This window comes from Salvelinus alpinus, chromosome 22 (assembly GCF_045679555.1).
Source record: "Salvelinus alpinus chromosome 22, SLU_Salpinus.1, whole genome shotgun sequence".
Classification (NCBI taxonomy): Eukaryota; Metazoa; Chordata; class Actinopteri; order Salmoniformes; family Salmonidae; genus Salvelinus; species Salvelinus alpinus.
The window spans coordinates 502,615-525,616 of record NC_092107.1 but is presented as its reverse complement, the minus strand read 5'-3'; the positions used below and the strand labels follow the sequence as shown (position 1 = coordinate 525,616).

General features: G+C 42.2%; 1 protein-coding gene across 6 annotated transcripts in view; it reads left to right on the top strand.

Moving 5' to 3' along the window:
• LOC139548725 (CD166 antigen homolog) overlaps nt 1–23,002 on the top strand; it is a 60,354-nt gene that overhangs the window by 29,825 nt on the left and 7,527 nt on the right. For 2 of the 6 annotated variants that reach the window (XM_071358478.1, XM_071358480.1), the window contains exons 2-12: nt 10,711–10,817; nt 15,328–15,529; nt 15,699–15,763; nt 16,210–16,297; nt 16,572–16,730; nt 19,105–19,229; nt 19,488–19,620; nt 20,171–20,283; nt 20,551–20,677; nt 20,958–21,079; nt 22,509–22,641. In XM_071358478.1, the coding sequence (XP_071214579.1) occupies nt 10,711–10,817; nt 15,328–15,529; nt 15,699–15,763; nt 16,210–16,297; nt 16,572–16,730; nt 19,105–19,229; nt 19,488–19,620; nt 20,171–20,283; nt 20,551–20,677; nt 20,958–21,079; nt 22,509–22,641 (1,374 nt within the window). Of the gene's footprint in view, nt 1–10,710; nt 10,818–15,327; nt 15,530–15,698; nt 15,764–16,209; nt 16,298–16,571; nt 16,731–19,104; nt 19,230–19,487; nt 19,621–20,170; nt 20,284–20,550; nt 20,678–20,930; nt 21,080–22,508; nt 22,642–23,002 lie in introns of all 6 variants that reach the window. The other 4 variants (XM_071358479.1, XM_071358477.1, XM_071358482.1 and 1 more) reach the window with 3 other exon arrangements.

Sequence of the window (23,002 nt, the reverse complement as noted above, 5' to 3'; positions counted from 1 at the left end):
CAGCATCAAAAAGACCTTGTGGCTGCAAGGAACCAAGGTAAGTTGCTGGCTAGCATTAAACTTATCTTATAAAAAACAATCAATCTTCACATAATCACTAGTTAACTACACATGGTTGATGATATTACTAGGTTAACTAGCTTGTTCTGCGTTGTATATAATCAATGCGGTGCCTGTTGATTTATCATAGAATCACAGCCTACTTCAACTTGATGATTTAACAAAAGCGCATTCGCGAAAAAAGCACAATCGTTGCAATAATGTACCTAATCATAAACATCAATGTCTTTCTTAAAATCAATACTCAAGTATATATTTTTAAACCTGCATATGTAGTTAAAAGAAATTCATGTTAGCAGGCAATATTATCTAGGGAAATTGTGTCACTTCTCTTGCGTTCAGTGCAAGCAGAGTCAGGGTAGATGCAGCAGTTTTGGCCGCCGGCTCGTTGCGAACTGTTGAAAGGCCATTTATTCCTAACAAAGACCGTAATTCATTTGCCAGAATTTGACATAATTATGACATAACATTGGAGGTTGTGCAATGTAACAGTAATATTTAGACTTAGGGTTGCCACCCGTTCGATAAAATACGGAACGGTTCCATATTTCACTCAAAGAATAAACGTTTTGATTTCGAAATGAGAGTTTCTGGATTTGACCATATTAATGACCAAAGGCTCGTATTTCTGTGTGTTTATTATATTATAATTAGGTATATGATTTTGATATTTGATAGAGCAGTCTGACTGAGCGGTGGTAGGCAGCAGCAGGCTTGTAAGGATACGTTCAAACAGCAGCTCTTAGCAATGCTGGGAGGCACAGCGCTGTTTATGACTTCATGCCTATCAACTCCAGAGATTAGGCTGGCAATACTAAAGTGCATATAAGAACATCAAATAGTCAAAGGTATATAAAATAGAAATGGTATAGAGAGAAATAGTCCTATAATTCCTATAATAACTACAACCTAAAACTTCGGGATAGGCCCCTTTAAAAAAAAAATTAGCCTAAAATGACATACCAAATCTATCTGCCTGTAGCTCAGGCCCTGAGGCAAGGATATGCATATTCTTGGTACCATTTGAAAGGAAACACTTTGCAGTTTGTGGAAATGTGAATTGAATGTTGGAGAATATAACACAATATATCTGGTATAAGAAAATATCAAGAAAAAAACGAACATCTTTGAAATGCAAGAGAAAGGTCCCAGTTCTAGCCATCACATTGGTTGTATTTCCGATGGTGTCCACAAGATGGCAGTAGTGTATGTGCAAAGTTTCAGACAGATAACTTGAGGAATGAGCGAACTACATGACATTTAGTGTGAAGTCACCCAGGTACATTTGGGCAAATCGTGAAGGATACATTTGCATTCATATTACATTTTTCTGCAAGAATATCGTCAAATCTGTATACTTCGACTTTGATTTAGCTTTTCCAGTATTAGTAGCCATATTATAAGTTCAACATTTGCAAAACAACCAGTTTTCATAACTTCATAACTCTGAATATTCTTATAATTTTTGTCCAAAAGGAAAAGGCATGCTATCATACAAGGTTAGTAGCTACATTTTTAACATATACAGGGTTTCCGGATACTCCCTTAAAGCCCAGCTCATTGGCTATCTAGCTAGCTTTGTTGACCCCGATTGGTGCTTATTTGACAAAGTTAGAGTCGTTCAAGTGAAGACCGCCCACATCATCGGCGTGCCATGAAGGCGTGGCTCTCTGACCAAATATGATGTCCTATAGGATATACTACACCCCTAATGATATAGTGAAGTCTAGTTATGTGCTAGGATCTCTGAGAAATACATACGAACGTTATTTGACTGGTTGAAACAACGTTTAGGGTTCGATTTTCCTTTCCGATTCCTTTCTTCGCAAATTGAACGAGTGGAAATACAAAATCGATTGTGCATGCTATATGGACCTTTTTAGGATATGAAAAGGGATTTTATCAAATAAAACGACACTTCATGTTATCTCTGGGACCCTTTGGATGATTATTCAGAGCAAGATTTCAGAATGGAAGTACACATTTCACCTTCAGAGGTGAATTTATTTATTTATAACCTATCGTGGTGAAAAAAGTGTTTTGTTGTCAGGAGCTCTCCTCTAACAATAGCATGGCATTTTTTCACAGTAATAGCTACTGTAAATTGGACATATTAACAAGAATTTAAGCTTTCAGCCGATATAAGACACTTATATGTACCGACATTTGTTGTTTCTCTAAAATCTGCGATGGTGACACAAGGCGCTGCATGATTTACAACTGTCCCGTTGACGGGACGCCGATCCCTAAGAAGCTGGGAATATTGAAGACTTATGTTAAAGGATCCACCAGCTTTCATATGTTCTCATGTTCTGAGCAAGGAACATAAACGTTAGCTTTTTTACATGGCACATATTGCACTTTTACTTTCTTCTCCAACACTGTGTTTTTGCATTATTTAAACCAAATTGAACATGTTTCATTATTTTTTTGAGACTAAATTGATTTTATTTATGTATTATATTAAGTTAAAATAAGTGTTCATTGTTCATTCAGTATTGTGGTAATTGTCATTTATTACAAATATATATATATAAAAATTGGCTGATTAATCGGTATCGGCTTATTTTGGTCCCCCAATAATCGGTATTGGTATCGGCGTTGAAAAATCACAATCGGTCGACCTCTAGCATGTATGTGATAGGCCAATCTGGCTAATGATGGTCATAATACTTCTTGACAGTGTCATAAAGTGCATTTTCTTAGTCCAAGTAAAGTAACAGAGGATGGTCATAATGCTTTATGACAGTGTCATAAAGTGTATTTTCTACAAGTTATTTAAAATAAGCTGAAAAAAACATGACTGTAAAGAATTCATTACAACAAAAGACTTATAAAACAAACTTTCAAATGAAAGGAAACTTCTTGGCAGGGAAAAAACACTATTTTATGTAGGTGTCATACCTAGCCATAAAATAATACAATTTATAAACTGGGTGGTTTGAGCCCTGAATGTTGATTGACTGACAGCTGCTGTATATCAGACCGTATACCACGGGTATGACAGAACATTTATTTTTACTGCTCTAATTACGTTGGTAACCAGTTTATAATAGCAGTAAGGCACCTCGGGGGTTTGTGGTATATTGCCAATATACCACGGCTAGGGACTGTATCCAGGCACTCCGCGTTGCGTTGTGCTTAATAGCAGCCCTTAACTGTAATATAAAAGGCCATATACCACACCCCTTGGGCCTTATTGCTTAAATATGTCACAACACAGGCGAGTTCAAAAAGGCTTCTTTTTGCAGCGAACATGTTGCAAGAGTAACAATTTCAGTTGAGCGATTTGAAATGAACATTGCAAAATGTTACGGTGAACATCAAACAGCTACTTTTTGTAAGTGTTACTGTGGCTTTTTAGCGACAATATTCAAACTGAAAATTACTTAGCTATTCCTACTAAATATAGTAAAAAGCCACTTGATTATTTTTAGCGGCAGTTTAGACCTGAAACAGACACTTACGTTCACCGCACACTATCTTCTCAGACTGTAAGCTAATGTTAGCGAACGGTTGCGGCTAACACAAAACAAATGGAATATGTTAACTAACGTTAGCCAAACTATTTCCCTTGTTGAACGTAACTCAGGTGTAAAGATAAGGGTCATGACAGTGTTTTGAGTATATTATGACATGGTAATGACCGTGTCATACCATGTTATGACGCTGGGTGTCAAGTAAAGTGTTACCGGATAATGTGTGACACTATGCTCATGTAACAGCTGCCCCGCGAAGACAAGAAGACTGGTCTCGGCACCAGTGTAACAGATGTGACCGTACTTCGTAACTCTCTTCCATTGCGTTTTTAAAGAAAAAACTGTCCAGTCAGCAGCCCCAGTTGATTGGTGTTTATTCTGACGATAGACACAAGGAAGCACATTAGATGTGCAGAACAACAATATGTTGATGGCTGTAGATTTGTGATTTGTCTGTTAGCATGGAAATAACTGTGAATTAGCAGGGAGCTAATGTGACCATTACAATAGGAGCATGCTAGCTAACTCACTCATAAAGCAGTAACATACATACAAAAGGACATCGCTGGAAGCCCACAATATCTACTGGGAACCGTACACATACATATACACTGAGTGTACAAAACATTCCATGACATAGACTGACCAGGTGAATCCAGGTGAAAGCTATAATCCCTTATTGATGTCACTTGATAAATCCACTTCAAATCACTGTAGATGAAGGAGGGGAGACAGGTTAAAGAAGGATTTTTAATCCTTGAGACAATTGAGACATGGATTGTGTATGTGTACCATTCAGGGGGTGAATGGGCAAGACAAAATATTTAATTGCGCTTTGAATGGGGTATGGTAGTAGGTGTCAGGGGCACCGGTTTGTGTCAAGAATGGTCCACCACCCAAAGGACATCCAGCCAAAATGATAACAGTGGGAAGCATTGGAGTCAACATGGGCCAGCATCCCTGTGGAACGCTTTCGACTCCTTGTAGAGCCCATGCCCCGACAAAGGGGTGCAACTCAATACTATGACAGTGTCCTTACTGTTTTGTACTCTCAGTGCATATACATATATAAATATATCCAACGTGTAATTAATAACATAGAATATATTTAGAACTGCACTGTTAGTCACATGTTGTCAACATGTGGTCAACCCTCCATCTGGAGAGCTCCTGGGTGTGCAGGCTAGGCTTTTCCAACATTACAACCAAATACTTTTGTCTTTATAAAGTTATTCCCTCATTCAATAAATCAGGGATCAAATGGTTAAGGTAGGCTACTTCAAAGAAAGTTATCTAATTAGACATGTTCATATTGGCTCAAATATTCATGTTTCGGGGGAGATCTATGCACAGCAAGTTAAAGGCAACGAAATGAATGCTTAGTTAGCTATAGTTAACTAGCAAGATGGCCTCCCAAGTGGCGCAGCGGTCTAAGGCACTGCATCGCTATGCTAGAGGACTCTGCAGTCCATCTCATTCCAAACCATCTCAAAAGTCAAACAATAAGTTGTACATATTCACTTTGTGTGCAGAAAAAGTGTTTAACATAATTTTTTAATTACAACCTCATCTCTGTACTACACACATACAATTATCCATAAGGTCCCTCAGTCGAGCGCTGATTTTTAAACACAGATTTAACCACAAAGACCAGGGTGGTTTTCCAATGCCTCGCAAAGAAAGGCACCTATGGGTAAATGGGTCAAAATAAAAAAAGCAGACATTGAATATCCCTTTGATTATGGTGAAGTTTTTAATTACACGTTTGATGGTGTATCAATATACCCAGCCACTACAAAGATACAGGTGTCCTTCCTAATTCAGTTGCTTGGGAGGAAGGAAACCACTCAGGGATTTCACCATGAGGCCAATGGTGACTTTAAAACAGTTACAGAGTTTAATTGCTGTGATAGGAGAAAACTGAGGATAGATCAGCATTATCGTTACTCCACAATATCCTAATTGACAGAGTGAAAAGAAGGAAGCCTGTACAGAAACATGCATCATTTTTGCAACAAGGCACTAAAGTAATACTGCAAAATATGTGTCAAACCAATTCGTTTTTTTTATTCTGAATACAAAGTGTTATGTATGGGGAAAATCCAATACAACACATTACTGAGTACAACTTTCCATATTTTCAAGCATCATGTTATGGGTATGTCTGTAATTGTTAAGGACTAGAGAGTTTTTCAGGATAAAAAAGATACGGAATGCAGCAAAACACAGGCAAAATCCTAGAGGAAAACTTGGTTCAGTCTGCTTTCCACCAGACATTGGGAGATTAATGTACCTTTCAGCAGGCAAAATCTAGACTGGATTTGCTTACCAAGAAGACAGTGAATGTTCCTGAGTGGCCGAGTTACAGTTTTGACTTAAATCTGCTTAAAGATGTATGGCAAGACTTGAAAATGGTTGTCTAGCAATGGTCAACAATCAATTTGACAGAGCTTGAAGAATTTTGAAAATAATATTGGACAAATATTGTACAATCCAGGTGTGCAAAACTCTTAGAGACTTACCTAGAAAGACTCACAGTTGTAATCTCTGCCAAAGGTACTTCTACAAAGTATTGATTCAGGGGTGTGAATACTTATGGAAATTTGATATTTCTGTATTTCATTTTCAATAAATTTGCTAAAAATGTTTTCACTTTGTCATTATGGAGTGTTGTCTGTAGAAAAAAATATTTTATCAATTTTGAATTCAGGCTGTGACACAACAAAATGTGAAATAAGTCAAGGGAAATGAATACTTTCTGAAGGCACTGTATATGCCAGTGATTTGTTTAGCATAGCAATGCCGAATGAATAGAAATATTCGAATTAGGGACTGGTTCAAAACATGAGAAAATATCTAATGACCAGCCCACTTGGGTAGCAACTTCAAAATGCAAAAAAGATTTAACTCGTTAAAATAATGTTTTTAATGAAAACATTTATTTAATATTTGTATAAATATGTTGGCAACCGTTTTATGAAAGCAATAAGGCTCTTGAACCAGGGGATTATCGTGTGATAACTCCTGACTAAAGGTTGTTCTTAGGCCCGAGGCGATAATCCCTGGGTTCTTATGCCTTACTTCTTAAGTAGTTCTACACACCGTTCTACTACTAATGTTCTGTTTTTGAAACTAAACATTAAATGGAGTGCACACGTCATTTGTAATAAAAACATAGTGGGGTTTTAAGGCTAGTAATTGTCACGCCCTGGCCTTAGTTATCTTTGTTTTCTTTATTATTTTAGTTAGGTCAGGGTGTGACATGGGGGATATATGTGTTTTGTATTGTCTAGGGGTTTTTGTATGTTTATGGGGCAGTGTCTAGTCTAGGTGTTTGTATGTCTATGGCTGCCTAGATTGGTTCTCAATTAGAGGCAGCTGTTGAGCATTGTCTCTGATTGGGAGCCATATTTAGGCAGTCATATTCATTATTTCGTGGGTTATTGTCTATGTCTATGTTGCATGTTAGCACATTGTTTATATAGCTTCACGTTCGTCGGGTTTTTGTTTAGTTTGTAAAGTGTTCTTCGTTTCGTGTCATTAAACGAGAAGAATGTATTCTAACCACGCTGCGCTTTGGTCCTCCTCTCTTCCACCATACGACGATCGTGACAGAATAACCCACCAACCAAGGACCAAGCAGCGTGGTAACGGGCAGGAGCAGGAGAGACAGCGAGGTCAGGATTTCTGGACATGGGAGGAAATACTAGACGGAAAGGGACCATGGAAACAGGCTGGTGAGTATCGCCGCCCCAAAGCTGAGCTGGAGGCAGCGAAAGCGGAGAGGCGGTGGTATTGGGGGGGGCACACGGGGAGTGGTGTTAAGCCAGGTAGGAGACCTGAGCCAACTCCCCGTGCTTACCGTGGAGAGAGAGCGACCAGGCAGGCACCGTGTTATGCAGAGATGCGCACGGTGTCCCCGGTACGTGTGCATAGCCCGGTGCGGTACATTCCAGCACCTCGTATCGGCCGGGCTAGGGTGGGCATCGAGCCAGGTGCCATGAAACCGGCTCTACGCATCTGGTCACCAGTGCGTCTCCTTGGGCCGGGGTACATGGCACCAGCCCTACGTATGGTGTCTCCCATACGTGTTCATAGCCCAGTGCGGCTGATTCCACCTCGCCGCACTGGCATGGCCACGGGGAGTATTCAGCCAGGTAGGGTTGGGCAGGCTCGGTGCTCGAGACCTGTAGTGCGCCTCCACGGTCCGGTCTATCCGGTGCCTTCTCCACGCACCAGTCCGCCTGTGGCAGTCCCTCGCACCAGCCCAGTACCACCAGTGCCAACACCACGCACCAAGCTTCCTGTGCGTCTCCAGAGTCCAGTACGCCCTGTTCCTCCTCCCCGCACTAGCCTTGAGGTGCGTGTCCCCAGCCCGGTACTACCAGTTCCGGCACCACGCACCAGGCCTACTGTGCGCCTCCAGGGTCCAGTATGCCCTGTTCCTGCTCCCCGCACTAGCCTTGAGGTGCGTGTCCTTAGCCCGGTACCACCAGTTCCGGCACCACGCACCAGGCCTACTGTGCGCCTCAGCAGGCCAGAGTCTGCCGTCTGCCCAGCGCCGCCTGCGCTGCCCGTCTGCCCAGCGCTGCCCGTCTGCCCAGCGCCACCTGCGCTGCCCGTCTGCCCAGCACCGCCTGCGCCGCCCGTCTGCCCAGCGCCGCCTGAGCCGCCCGTCTGTCCTGAGCCATCAGAGCCGCCCGTCTGTCCTGAGCCGTCAGAGCCGCCCGTCTGTCCTGAGCCGTCAAAGCCGCCCGTCTGTCCTGAGCCATCAAAGCCGCCCGTCTGTCCTGAGCCGCTAGAGCCGCCCGCCAGTCAAGAGCTGCCAGAGCCGCCCGCCAGTCAGGAGCTGCCAGAGCCGCCCGCCAGTCAGGAGCTGCCAGAGCCGCCCGCCAGTCAGGAGCTGCCAGAGCCGCCCGCCAGTCAGGAGCTGCCAGAGCCGCCCGCCAGTCAGGAGCTGCCAGAGCCGCCCGCCAGTCCGGAGCCGCCCCTCAGTCCGGAACTGCCCCTCCGTCCAGTGACGCCCTTTACGAGGGTCTTCAGGCCGGGACTCGCTGCAAGGGTCCCCGCTCCAGAGGCGCCACCAAAGCGGATAATGACTATGGTGGAGTGGGGTCCACGTCCCGCACCCGAGCCGCCGCCGTAAGAAGGCCCACCCGGACCCTCCCCTTCAGTGTCAGGTTTTGCGGCCTGGCCTTAGTTATCTTTGTTTTCTTTATTATTTTAGTTAGGTCAGGGTGTGACATGGGGGATGTATGTGTTTTGTATTGTCTAGGGTTTTTTGTATGTTTATGGGGCAGTGTCTAGTCTAGGTGTTTGTATGTCTATGGCTGCCTAGATTGGTTCTCAATTAGAGGCAGCTGTTGAGCATTGTCTCTGATTGGGAGCCATATTTAGGCAGCCATATTCATTGGGTATTTCGTGGGTTATTGTCTATGTCTATGTTGCATGTTAGCACATTGTTTATATAGCTTCACGTTCGTCGGTTTGTTGTTTTTGTTTAGTTTGTAAAGTGTTCTTCGTTTCGTGTCATTAAACGAGAAGAATGTATTCTAACCACGCTGCGCTTTGGTCCTCCTCTCTTCCACCATACGACGATCGTGACAGTAATTTAAATGGCTGATTATTCAGTTCATGGTTACCATTGTGTCATGTTGATGGTCACCTACTCTTGTTGCTGAGGATTACCTTATCTCAACAGGCAGCAGGAGCTTTATCCTCTGTAATCGTGTAATTTAGCACACTGTGATTCGTTCCCATTGTGGTCCATTGCAGTCTGGACAGATAGTATTTTTTTTTTACAAACTCATTTAAAGTTCTCCAAGAGGGTGAACACGGCTTTATTTGACTATTCAAAAATACATATTTGAATATGAGTTACAAGGAGTAGTTATTATCCAATGGAAATAGGATAACTTCACAACTGCTTTGTTTGAGATTATACTGTATGGTTTTGTGGGGGTGTAATATTTAGAACTTGGATTTTAGACTTTTGGTGAAACATTTATATTGAATAAGGTTGTGTTTTTGTAAATCCTTGTAACTCCCTTTGTCACTGTCCAGTATTTGCAGATCTACCAAGTTCTATTACTGTGTTCAGTTTGACGTGTAACAGAATGGGTATTGAGTGTAGAAAATCACACGTTGGGCTATTAGATCTGGTGTGCACATACAGTACAGGATGCAGGATGCCACTGGTCACTCTGGACAGATCTGTGTGGACTCCATGGTAACCATGGTAAAAGCATTTACTCCCATTCAAAAGGGATTCAAATTCAACGGTGCATGGGAAGCAAATGAAAACACTTCTAATGGTTACTTACTGCTTGCTGACAGGAACTTCAACTCTGCCAAAAAAATAAATATTTATGTGTTTTTCATTGGGGAAAAAACAACACTATATTGAAGTGGCATGTGTAAACAGTGTAGCGAGCGTCTATACAGATAGCATACCCTGCTGCTGCTGCTTTTGTTGAGAAGATTAGATCCCCTGATGTTGCAATGGAGGTGATCAATTTAGGTTTGAATGTAAAATGGATCTGGACAGTTGAGTACTTAGTTAATTGTTTACGTATGGGGTTAAGGCTTTTTTACCAGTAAATCTAGCAGGTACAGTATGTTAATTGCCGTCCTTTAGCCTCCGTTCAAGGGGTTTTATTGGTTCCATGGCTCTCCTATGTCATTTCCTTTCCTACACACCCCCTAACCCTGACCTGAACTCTGGAAAGGCTGAAATGTGAGTGCTGTTTATGGCTAGCTGAGCAACACCTTGTAATCAGTTGAACCATGGAGGACCTCTTTTTTCTCTCTCTATGCCTGTGTGACTATCCCTCCCCTCAGTCCCCTGTTTTTTCTCTCTCTCATGCTGGACTTTGTCTCCACAGCAACATATTGGGGACGGGAAAGGTTGTGAAGTAAAGTGGCTGTAAATAAGCAATTTCAAACGTTGGCTACCCTTGTGCATTTCGTTAATGTGCTATAAGGTAGACAGACACCTGTCAATTAACAACCTGTTAGATTAGATATATTTATGAAGATGAGCTGGAATTCCCCACAAAAATCAGTAAGACCTGAATCCATTTGAATGTAAATAGATCTCGGGCTGTGTTAAATATAATCAAATTTTCCCACTGACTGAGTAAATAACCATGTGTTTTTCACTCTCTCTCAGTGAGCGGTATGGATACAGTTATCGGCCTGTATGGAGAGACCATTGAGGTGCCATGCAACAATGGAGCCCCCAAACCAAAGGACCTGTTCATGACCAAATGGAAATACGTAAGTTGTTCATATACACTGAGTGTATCAAAACATTAAGAACACCTTCCAAATATTTTGTTGCTCCCCCAATTGCCCTTAGAACAGCCTCAATTCGTTGGGGCATGGATTCTAAAAGGTGTCGAAAGTGTTCCACAGGGATGCTGGCCCATGTTGACTCCAATGCTTCCCACAGTTGTGTCAAGTTGGCTGGATGTCCTTTGGGTGGTGGACCATTCTTGATACACACAGGAAACTGTGTGTATCAAGAAGCGTGAAAAACCCAGCAGCGTTGCAGTTCTTGACATACTCAAACCGATACCATATCCCGTTCATAGGCACTTAAATCTTTTGTCTTGCCCAAAAACTTGAAATTGGTGAACTTAATTATAGATCAAATCAAATCAAATTTATTTATATAGCCCTTCTTACATCAGCTGATATATCAAAGTGCTGTACAGAAACACAGCCTAAAACCCCAAACAGCAAGCAATGCAGGTGTAGAAGCACGGTGGTTAGGAAAAACTCCCTAGAACACCACGTAATTATGCAGTTAAATTAAATCGTAAGAGAAAATATATATTTTACAAACATGCTTTTATTGATTGTAAAAATTATTTTAAAAAGGTATGGAATACAGTTATGGGCTTACTTGGTAAATCTATTTCATCATGCCCATCTAGTGTGGAGGTTGACGGGAGAACAATAACAGAACCAGCTGATATTGCCAATCATTTTGCAGATTTTTCTTTACAGAGAAAACTCATTTACTGAGAGATAATGTAAACACCCATTCTTGCAAACAAGCCAATGGATTGATGATCGTATTATGAGCAAAAAAAACTTATTTTAGTCTACCATTGGTGTCTGTAGAGTAGGTGTTAAACCTATTAAAGTCATTACCTATGGTTAATCTACAGATGATGATCTTATGGACAAGCAATTTTTGACTTTACTATACTGCTCCCCAGATTGCAGCTCCACTGAAATACATATTTAATTGGTCACTGGAAAAGGGGAAATTTCCAAATGTTTGGAAGAATGCTAAACTGTGTCCAATCCGAAAGACGGCAAAGAACCCATTACTCCTGCCAATAGCCAGTCTACTATTGTGTGTAGACAAATTTGGGAGCATCTGGAAAATAATGATCTGGTCACAGATGATCAGCATGCTTATCACAAAAAACATTCCACTACCACTGCATTGGTTGACATGAATGCTATGGATAATGGCAGGTTTGTTGGTGTACTATTTTTAGATTTCAGTGCAGCATTTGATTTAGTGGATCACTAAATAACTGGGACAAAAATATTGCATTATGGGTTTAAGGGGGCAGCATTGAATTGGGTACAGTCATATCTAACTGACAGGAAACAGTCCACCTACAGTATATCAATGGGTCGTTTTCTTCCCCTCATGGTTTAAACTGTGGAATACCGCAGGGCAGCTGCCTTGGGCCACTTGTTTACTTAATATATATCAACGACCTTCCTTATGCTTTATCTGAAACTCAAGCTACTATATTTGCAGATGATACTACAATTTATACAGCAAGACAATCGGTACAGCAAACAATCGGTACAGCAAGCTACAAGTAGATCTTGGAAATATCAGGTAGTGGGTTTTCCGGAACAAACTTGTTTTGAATGCCAAGAAAACCAAAGTTATGTTGGTCTGTTCCACCAGGAAAAGGCCAACACAGCATGGGAATGCAATTAAGCTTGGGGGAGTACGAATTGAGGAAGTGGCAGAAACCAAACTACTTGGTGTGCAGCTAAACAACTGCTTATCATGGTCGTCTCATATAACTAATATATGTAAAAAATTCAAAACTCCATGCATGATCAGAAGGATAGCTAAATATTTACCGGGAAAGATTCTTAAGCTAACAACCCAAGCATTAATTGGGAGTTAGGTGAACTACTGTTCTGTGGTCTGGGGAAATGCATCATCAAATCAAATCCAATGTTATTGGTCACACACACGTGATTAGCAGATGTTATTGCAGATGTAACGAAATGCTTGTGCTTCTAGTTCCAACAGTGCAGTAATATCTAACAAGTAATATCTAACAAATTACACAACATATACCCAATACACACAAATCTAAGTAGGAATGAATTAAGACTATATACATATGGATGAGCGATGTCAGAGCGGAACGGACTAAGATACAGTAGAATAGTATAGAATACAATATATACATATGAGATGAGTAATGCAAGATATGAAAAACATTATTAAGTGAATGAGATACCGTAGAATAGTATAGAAAACATTATATACATACGAGATGAGTAATGCCAGATTTGTAAACACTATTAAAGTGATTAGTGTTCCATTCCTTAAAGTGGCCAGTGATTTCTAGTCTATGCCTATAGGCAGCAGCCTCTAATGTGCTAGTGATGGCTGTTTAACAGTCTGATGGCCTTGAGATAGAAGCTGTTTTTCAGTTTCTTGGTCCCATCTTTGATGCACCTGTACTGACCTCGCCTGGATGATAGCGGGGTGAACAAGCAGTGGCTCGGGTGGTTGATGTCCTTGATGATCTTTTTGGCCTTCCTGTGACATCGGGTGCTGTAGGTGTCCTGGAGGGTGGGTAGTTTGCCCCCGGTAATGTATTGGGCAGACCGCACCACCCTCTGGAGTGCCTTGTGGTTGCGGGCGGTGCAGTTGCCATACCAGGCGGTGATACAGCCCGACAGGATGCTTTCAATTGTGCATCTGCAAAAGTTTGTGAGGGTTTTAGGTGACAAGCCAAATTTCTTTAGCCTCCTGAGGTTGAAGAGGCTCTGTTTCGCCTTCTTCACCACACTGTCTGTATGGGTGGTCCATTTCAGTTTGTCAGTGATGTGTACGCCAAGGGACTTGAAGCTTTCCACCTTTTCCACTGCGGTCCCGTCGATGTAGATAGGGGGGTGCACCCTCTGCTGTTTTCTGAAGTCCACAATCATCTCCTAATCAGCAGGTGAGATTAGGAGGCTGCAGATTGGACAGAACAAAGCAGCAAGAAGGTTTTAAGGTGGAGATATGATTCTTCTGTTGTAGTCATGCACAATGCTCTTGGGTGGTCATCAATCAATAAAAAAACATGCTTATTTTATTTCACAATGTACACCATTTAAAACGGCCAAACTCCATTCACAAAAGTATTCAGTTAGTAAGAGACAGACATTCAGTCAATACTAGGAATAGATTGTCCACCATCTATGTGTTATCCCGGCAGAAAAGAGAAATATGCTAAATAACATTTAGATTCAGAGTAATAAAGAAATTGAATAATTTATCTGAGCAAACCAGAAACCTTTCAATATATATATATTTTAGAACCATTTAAATATAATAAATGGGTAGGTTGTGCAGGGCTATGGTAGATGAAGGAACAAATCTATCTTTTCAGACTGTAAGTGTCACGCCCTGACCATAGTTTGCGTTGTATGTTTCTATGTTTTGTTTGGTCAGGGTGTGATATGAGTGGGCATTCTATGTTGTATGTCTGGTTTGTCTGTTTCTATGTGTTTGGCCTGATATGGTTCTTAATCAGAGGCAGGTGTTAGTCGTTGTCTCTGATTGGGAGCCATATTTAGGTAGCCTGTTTTGTCTTTGTGTGTTGTGGGTGATTGTTCCTGTTCCTGTGTTTGTGTTCACTATTACGGGACTGTTACGTTTTCGTTCGTTTGTCGGTTTATTGTTTTGTTCGTTGTTTAAGTATTCTTATTAAAATGAATACTCACCACGCTGCGCATTGGTCCTCCGATACTTCCTACTATTCCTCCTCAGAAGAGGAGGAAGACGAGCGTTACAGTAAGAGTATTTATCTGGTCAATATGTCAGTGTTATATGTCTGTTGTTTGTAACAGTGTGTTAGATGTGAAAATGTGATTGTATTATAAACTGTATTTTAATGTTTAAGGACTCTTGGAAGATTAGTCCAAATAAAGACTAAAAGATCCTAATAAAATAAAATCAAAATCACCCTCTGAATTGCACACACACAATCAATGTCTCACTTGTATCAAGGCTTAAAAATCCTTCTTTAACCTATTTCCCCCCTTTTAACTACACTTGTTGAAGTGGATTTAACAAGTTACATCAATAAGGGATCATAGCTTTCACCTGAATTCACCTGGTCAGTCTATGTCATGGAAAGAGCAGGTGTTCCTGCCTAAAGTTCACTGGGCTAATGTTGGAGAGACTGATAGAGACTGAGACAAACACATATCTGAACCCCACCCTGTCTGGACACACATATACACCTTTAAGTGTATTTCCACTGTGAAGACCACAAGGAGATATAATATTTTGTATACTATATGTATACATGTCCTCTTTACACCTTCAAACTTCCACAGCAGCAACAGTGTGGTTGATATTCTAAAATAGCTATTAATAAGTCACAAATTGTCTATTTAGCTCCTGCACCATTAGTGGGTGCATGTTTTGTTCAATGGTTTTTATACCAAGACAGTCTTAAAGTAGTGCAGCTCCATTAGCTAAGTTTTTAAAACCCAAACTGTTTTATATTTACAGGACGATGGAGACCTGCTGACCCAGCTTAAAGACCAGGACGCCTCCGTCATAGCCACTGACAAGTACAAGGACCGTGTCAGCATGGCCGAAAACTCCAGCCTGCTGATTGCTGCAGCAACACTGAAGGACGAGAAGACTTTTACTTGCATGGTGGTGGCTGGGGCTGACATCTCAGAATACCCAGTCAAACTCCTTATCCACAGTGGGTACATAAGGGCAATATTGCAGCCATACTAATGCATGCTATGGAATGGGCCTTTGAGGTACAATTCAATGCTGTGCTGTGTGATATTATTATGGTTAGCCCTGGTGATAGTGAGTGCTCTCTGAGATGCCTACAGCTAGTTAATGTTATGAACTGTGTTCTACAGAGGCTCCAACCGGAGTGGAGATCACAGCCCTAGCCACGGAGTTGGAGATTGGCAAACCAACCCAGGTAGGTTCATCATGTGCTTTGCTTATGCCTACATTATATTAAGCAGGAATATCAAGGGAAATCCTTCATTGCAGATGAAGTATCTTGAGGCAAACTAAAGAAGGACGGTGCTGCTGGAATGATGAGAGATTTGAAGTGATCCTGATGAATTAGTAAACAGCAGAATATCCCTCCTCCAATTAAAACAACCATGGGATCTAAGGGGGGGTTTAAAATGCTTTGGGCATTTCATGCTACATGAGGGGAGTTCACAAATGCAGTAAAGCCAACACAGATGAGAGATAGTTTGCATAGATATTTGATAAATTTAGCAACAAAAATATTGGAATTTTACTGAGCTACTTTCATAACATAAGGATTTTCCAACCTTTCGTGTGCCCTTGTGGATTGTTCTAAAAGAGGATTTTGCAGCTTTTTTTCCTCACTTTGTTTTATCATCTGCACAGCTAGGGCAATGCAGCACCTCTGATGCCAACCCAGCTGCCAGCATCACATGGTTCAAGAACAAGAAACCTCTGGTGGCTGATGGGAAAGGTACGTTATTGAAATTCTAATGGATTATTTACAAGTGGTAAATAATGAAGATTGCACATTCACACATTTCACTTGTTCGGTGTGAGATTCCACAAGAACCGAGCAGTGAAATATCACCTCTAGAGCTACATATTTTCTTCAATACTCATAAATGTGTCTGTTTCTACAGGATCTAAAATGTCAGTGACTTGGTGATAATATTATTATTTATCTGTGTGTCTGTAAGCTACTCTGTGACCATACCATTTCTAATCAGTATTGTTGTGATTTTTAGGCATTATAATCAGTTCCAACGTAAAGGTGGACGAAGTCACTGGCCTCACCACCACCTCCTCCACTCTGCAGTACACAGCTGAGAAGGGAGACACAGCAGCTCTGTTCACCTGCGGGGCGTTGAATACCTTGTCCCCTCCAGTCTCCTTCACTGTCACCTGTAAGTAACCAGAGAGCCACCAAACTACTCCAACTACCCAAACTAGCCCAACTGCCCCAAAGACCTAAACTGACCAAACCAACCTCAAACTGCCTCAACTACCCTTACTACCCAAGCTACCCCAACTACCGTAACTGCCTCAACTAACCGACACAACTTCCCTAACCGCTGGTTGTCCTAGGAAGGCTTTTTGATCTGCTATCAGCCTCAGCAGTCAGCAGTTAGTGTATCGACAACCAGATTGATGGCTATTTTATTTTCAAGTTATAGTTGGATAATTTGTGCCTCTATGGCTTTTTTCTTGCAGCCCAGACAGACAACAACAATGACACCGTAATGGCACTAATTTAAAAATGAGGTGAGCATGAGTCTGTTGTGGGAGTGATTTGGAGCATAGCGTTCAAGGAATAGCATAGTCGGTGTTATTTGCTCTAGATGGCCCTTTAAATAGGACAGGGCTCAGATGCTGTTTGAATCCTGTTTTTAAAGAAATGTGGGCAATTTGGCTCGTCTGGAGCAGTACCATTGACGTTTGAAAGGAGCTTTTTGTCTAGAGCCTTGGGGTGTGACTGCCATTCGAACAGCTCCACCGCTGCATTCAAAAGCAGCCATCGCCACAGGGACACACTCAGAAATGGAGTGTACAGCCCTGAGGATTTCACTAGCTTGGCTAGTCTGCTCCCTGTGATGGTCTCAGAAGCCCTGTCTGTCCAGGGTCACTGTCAATCACCACATTCTTATCGGCAGACTCAACAGCCTTGGTTTCTCAAATGACTGCCTCGCCTGCTTCACCACAACTACTTCTCAGACAGAGTTCAGTGTGTCAAATCGGAGGGCCTGTTGTCCGAACCTCTGGCAGTCTCTATAGGGGTGCCACAGGGTTCAATCCTTGGGCCGAGTCTTCTCTGTATACATCAATGATATCGCACTTGCTGCTGGTGATTCTCTGATCCACCTCTACGCAGACGACACCATTCTGTATACTTCTGGCCCTTCTTTGGACACTGTTTTAACCAACCTCCAGATGAGATTCAATGCCATTCAAATCCTTCCATGGCCTCCAACAGCTCTTAAATGCAAGTAAAACTAAATGTATGCTCTTCAACCGATCGCTGCCCACACCTGCCCGCCCGTCCAGCATCACTACTCTGGACGGTTCTGACTTAGAATATGTGGACAACTACAAATACCTAGGTGTCTGGTTAGACTGTAAACTCTCCTTCCAGACTCACATTAAGCATCTCCAATCCAAAATTAAATTAAATCTAGAATCAGCTTCCTATTTCGCAACAAAGCATCCTTCGTTCGTGCTGCCAAACATACCCTCGTAAAACTGACTATCCTACCGATCCTTGACTTCGGCGATGTCATTTACAAAATAGCCTCCAACACTCTACTCAGCAAATTGGATCCAGTATATCACAGTGCCATCCGTTTTGTCACCAAAGCCCCATATACTACCCACCACTGTGACCTGTATGCTCTCGTTGGCTTGCCTGGCCCTCACTTCATATTCGTTGCCAAACCCACTGGCTCCAGGTCATCTATAAGTCTTTTCTAGGTAAAGCTCCGCCTTATCTCAGCTCACTGGTCACCATAGCAACACCCACCCGTAGCACGCGCTCCAGCAGGTATATTTCACTGGTAACCCCCAAAGCCAACACCTCCTTTGGCCGCCTTTCCTTCCAGTTCTCTGCTGCCAATGACTGGAACGAATTGCAAAAATCACTGAAGCTGGAGACTCATATCTCCCTCACTAGCTTTAAGCACCAGCTGTCAGAGCAGCTCACATATTTCTGCACCTGTACACAGCCCATCTGTAAATAGCCCATCCAACTACCTCATCCCCATACTGTTATTTATTTTATTTATTTGCTCCTTTGCACCACAGTATCTCTACTTGCACACTCATCTTCTGCACATCTATCACTCCAGTGTTTAATTGCTATATTGTAATTATTTCGCCACTATGGCCTATTTATTGCCTTACCTCCCTTATCCTACCTCATTTGCACACACTGTATATAGACTTTTTCTATTGTATTATTGACTGTATGTTTGTTTATTCCATGTGTAACTCTGTGTTGTTGTTTGTGTCGCACTGCTTTGCTTTATCTTGGCCAGGTTGCAGTTGTAAATGAGAACTTGTTCTCAACTAGCTTACCTGGTTAAATAAAGGTGAAATCATTTTTTAAAACTGTGCCAGGTCTCAGCCTGACTGTGTCCTCCTCCTCTCTGACCCCTTTTCTCTCTCTCTCTCTCTCTCTCTCTCTCTCTCTCTCTCTCGCTCTTTCCCTCTCTGCTGTTCACTCTCTGCTGTTCTCTTGCTCCTGTTCTCTCTCTCCTGTTCTGTCTCTCTGTCCTCTCCCAACAGACCCCACAGAGAGGATCAGTCTGCATGTCATTTCGAAAGGGCCCCTAATGGAAGGAGCCAACGTGACTCTGAAGTGCAAGGCCGACGGGAACCCACCTCCCACCAGCTTCAACTTCCACATTCTGGCAAGCTCTCAGTGATATGACTCCATTACCCTCCCACACAACCAGAAACCCCACCTGGCATACTGTATGCCCTTAGTTCCTACTCTGATCCCATTAATTACTTGCCTTCTACTACTATTGTCCTCTTTAACCCAGTCGAAACCTATACCTCGTCAAACTCTACACATCCTACACCATCCACCCTGTCTTTAAAGCGCTACATTAACCTAGACTCAAGCCCATCTGAGAGTTTCCAAATGTATTCTTATGTTCCTAAAGGGAAAGGTGGTGAAGGTGGAGAACTCTGACTCCTATACTGTGACTGATGTCACACGTGAAAGCACAGGGGAATACAAGTGTTCTATCATTGACAATGCCAAGATGGAAGACTCCAAGAACATTACCATCAATTGTAAGTCACTCTTTATCTACAGATATCTTGATCAATGGTTTAAGTTATTGATTATGCGTTCTTCAATTAAGTAACGTATTATCTTCAACTGAGATACTGCCAGCAATTTCTTTAACGATGCTAGGCCAGCAATGAATTCATGAGAAATACCAGCCATAATGATAGCCCACTTCCTCCTGCTATAGATTGCATTTCTCATCATCTAATTCATAATTAATTTTATGTCCGGCTGTATAACCTCATTAGGGTTAGTTTTCTCAAAGGGGAACATTGTCAGAGTATATTTCCGTTTGCAACCTCATCCCTCAGCAGGAAAGGACATACGGTTTGTTATAGAGAATAGAAGCCGAGCATCTCCTCTCACGCTGTGAGGTGAAAATGCTTGGAGAGCTCAGGTCCTTTAATGCGTTAAATAAGCTGGATCAATGAGGAGGTGCTGGGGCTTCTGTAGGGAGCTGATATGGTTTTCAACAGGAGTGCTGTGGCCCCGTCTCCTCCAGACTGTTAAACTGCCTGTTTACAGTGTGTCCTCCTCCCTTCTCCCTTTCAGACTTGGATATGAGTTTGAGCCCCTCAGGGAAGGTGATGAAGAGCTTTGGCGAAGGCTTGGCTCTGACCCTGCAGACCCATGCATCTGGAGAACTTAAGGTGTCTTGGACTAAGGTAAGACTAAACAGTACCAAAGTTATTATAAGGCCAAAACTTATGTTTTTGGTTAGAAATGGGTGATAAAACCTTCTCAAAGCGATAAGAAGACTTCCCGTGTTTTTCATCCTTTTAATGTAGGTGAAGGTAGCCGACAGGTTGATGGTTCAAATACCTGAGCCGACTGCGTGAAAAATATGTTGATACTCCCTTGAGCAAGGCACTTAAACTTGTTGCTCTGAATAAGAGTGCCTGGTAATTGTCAGTTTTGTTCATTCATTTCAGGACAATGGCAAGCTGGACAGTAGTCCCACATTTGACAAGCTGACCTACTCTGATTCTGGAAAGTATGAGGTTGTGGTCACCATGGGTGCTCTCATCAAGAAAGCCTCTTTTGAGCTGGTCGTTGAAGGTAAAAACTTCGTGACAGTTACTCAGATATGGCTTTTCTGTTGTTACTGGGCACATTCAACGCTGTTTCACAAAAATCGATTTTTGTACTTGTTCCTAATGATAGAGATTTTTATTCAAAGATCCCGATTCCCCAGTGGATGGCAGTCTCACTTGAGGGAGAGGCTTTCTCCATATTTGTTTGTGTTGTCCATACCTCATGTGGTGTTGTGGCATGGCATGGTGTGATCATTTTCTTGTTCGTTCTGGTGTAGCTGAGGAGGCCGTGCGTCTTCTTGCAGGTGTTCCAGTCATTCGGCGGGTGGCCAAGCAGCGCGGCGAGGACGGCCAGCATAAGGTACTTACCTGCGAGGCTGAGGGCTCCCCCAAACCCACTGTGGCCTGGAGCGTCAACGGTACCTCGGTATGAACAAACACAGACATCTTCACTAAGGCGCCAGGACACTCCACTGACACACAGGAGGCGCCATTAGACTTCACACCCATAGAGACAGTCATTATACAGATCACACATACTGTATTTATCCATCAGTTACTGTAAAAAGCACAACACCCTTATCTATCTTGGAATTGCAGCAAAGACTCACAAAATCATTAGTCTATCTGGAATTCTCTCAAAGCAACACTTTGTGCCATGCACCCATTTTTGTGTGGCGTGTCACCACATGAACGGAATGGAACACACAAATCCTCGCCATCTTTCCGGATGTGTTACTGCCAATATGAAAGCAGCTCCTGACCTTATAAAAAGAGTCCATTTAAGCTTCCTTTTATTGGAATCTGTCAGGAAGCCAGGGAACTCTAAATCTGTGAGGTTTACAGTCAATGAACCTTTGGATGTCTTTGTAGTGAATCAGTGCTTGTGGTTTTTTACTCTCCACACTCTATTTCAGACAGACAGAAACTTCCCCCATAATATTTTTCACTATGTTACTATTTGTGACTTCCTAAGTAACTTGTATTCTTGAAACTTTTCTGACTGACACTTTCCAAATGGATGGGCTCAGTGTTTTTGTAGATAGGTTTCCTTCTCTCAGATGCACACCACGTTTATTATGCATTAGTCTGTCATGAAGACAAAGGCTTTTTGTTCTTGGCGTACCTGTGTGTGCACTGATAGCACAGCTACACAATGAGCCAGCGTGAGATGATGTGCAGCTGTCAGTGTGTGTGTGTGTGTGTGTATTTTTTTTGTGTGTGGGTGCATGTGTGTGGTCATGGCTCATGACCACGCACACACCCATTGGGTCTGCATGACTAATCCAATCCAATGTGGCACTGACCTCTTTCAATGACTATTCTAAGGCTGAGTCACTCACACACAGTAATTTAGTCACAGCCCACATTGCTGCGCATCTGGGGACAAACACACCAGTGCATTCAAAGTTTAGTCTTTCATCTCTTATTGTGTGATAAAGAGTTCTTTAAAACAGTAAATAGGATAAGAGATCAAATGTAAGCTTAGTGCAGGCTCTTTTCATAGCAGACGCACACTGTTTGCCTGTGTGTCTGGGGGTTTCTCTAGTCACCTCCCTCTATGCCCTGAAGATACTCCTTATCAGGAGTAGGTTGAGCCTCACAAAAATACAACACCACCTCCTAGTGATAGTACATAAAATGCACGTATTTTATTTTATTCTAGCAATGTTCATTCTGCCATGGAATAATATAAGATTCCATATATTCCTCGCAATAGATTTATATGATAGGCATCTTTGTGCTATTACTGAAGAGGAAGCAGCTATGTTCTGCCATCGTTAAATCTCTATCAGATACACAAGATATAAGATAAGCCTTTGTACACTAACTAACTGCATCTATTTGATTTTCAGGCTGATGAGAGTCCCTATGTCAATGGAAAGATCACACACAAGCTGACCATTGTGCCTACAGTCAACCTGACCGTTGTCTGCACTGTGTCCAATGAGCTTGGCCAGGACACCAGGACTATTAATGTGTCGACCTGTAAGTACAGTGTGGTGGTATGGCCTACAATTCCCTGCCCTATCCCCTTCCTTCCTCTCTAAAGGGTAACTCACTAATTCTTGTGTGGGTCTGGTCTATCACCCTCTTCCGACGCTAACAAACTCACCCACTGTCTGTATGCATGATGATTAGTCAAATAATATGGAACAGTTTTATGGAGGGAACCTTGGCCATGGGGACCTAGTTCTTGTCTCTAGCCAACCTAAAACATGCTAGTATGCATACTGGGCATACTATGCATGCTCCTTGGCAATAATAATCTCCCTTTGGTTTCTGCAGTATCTGAATAGATAAATGAGTATAGACAGCCATATCTCACTCATCTTTGTGTGTTTTGAAA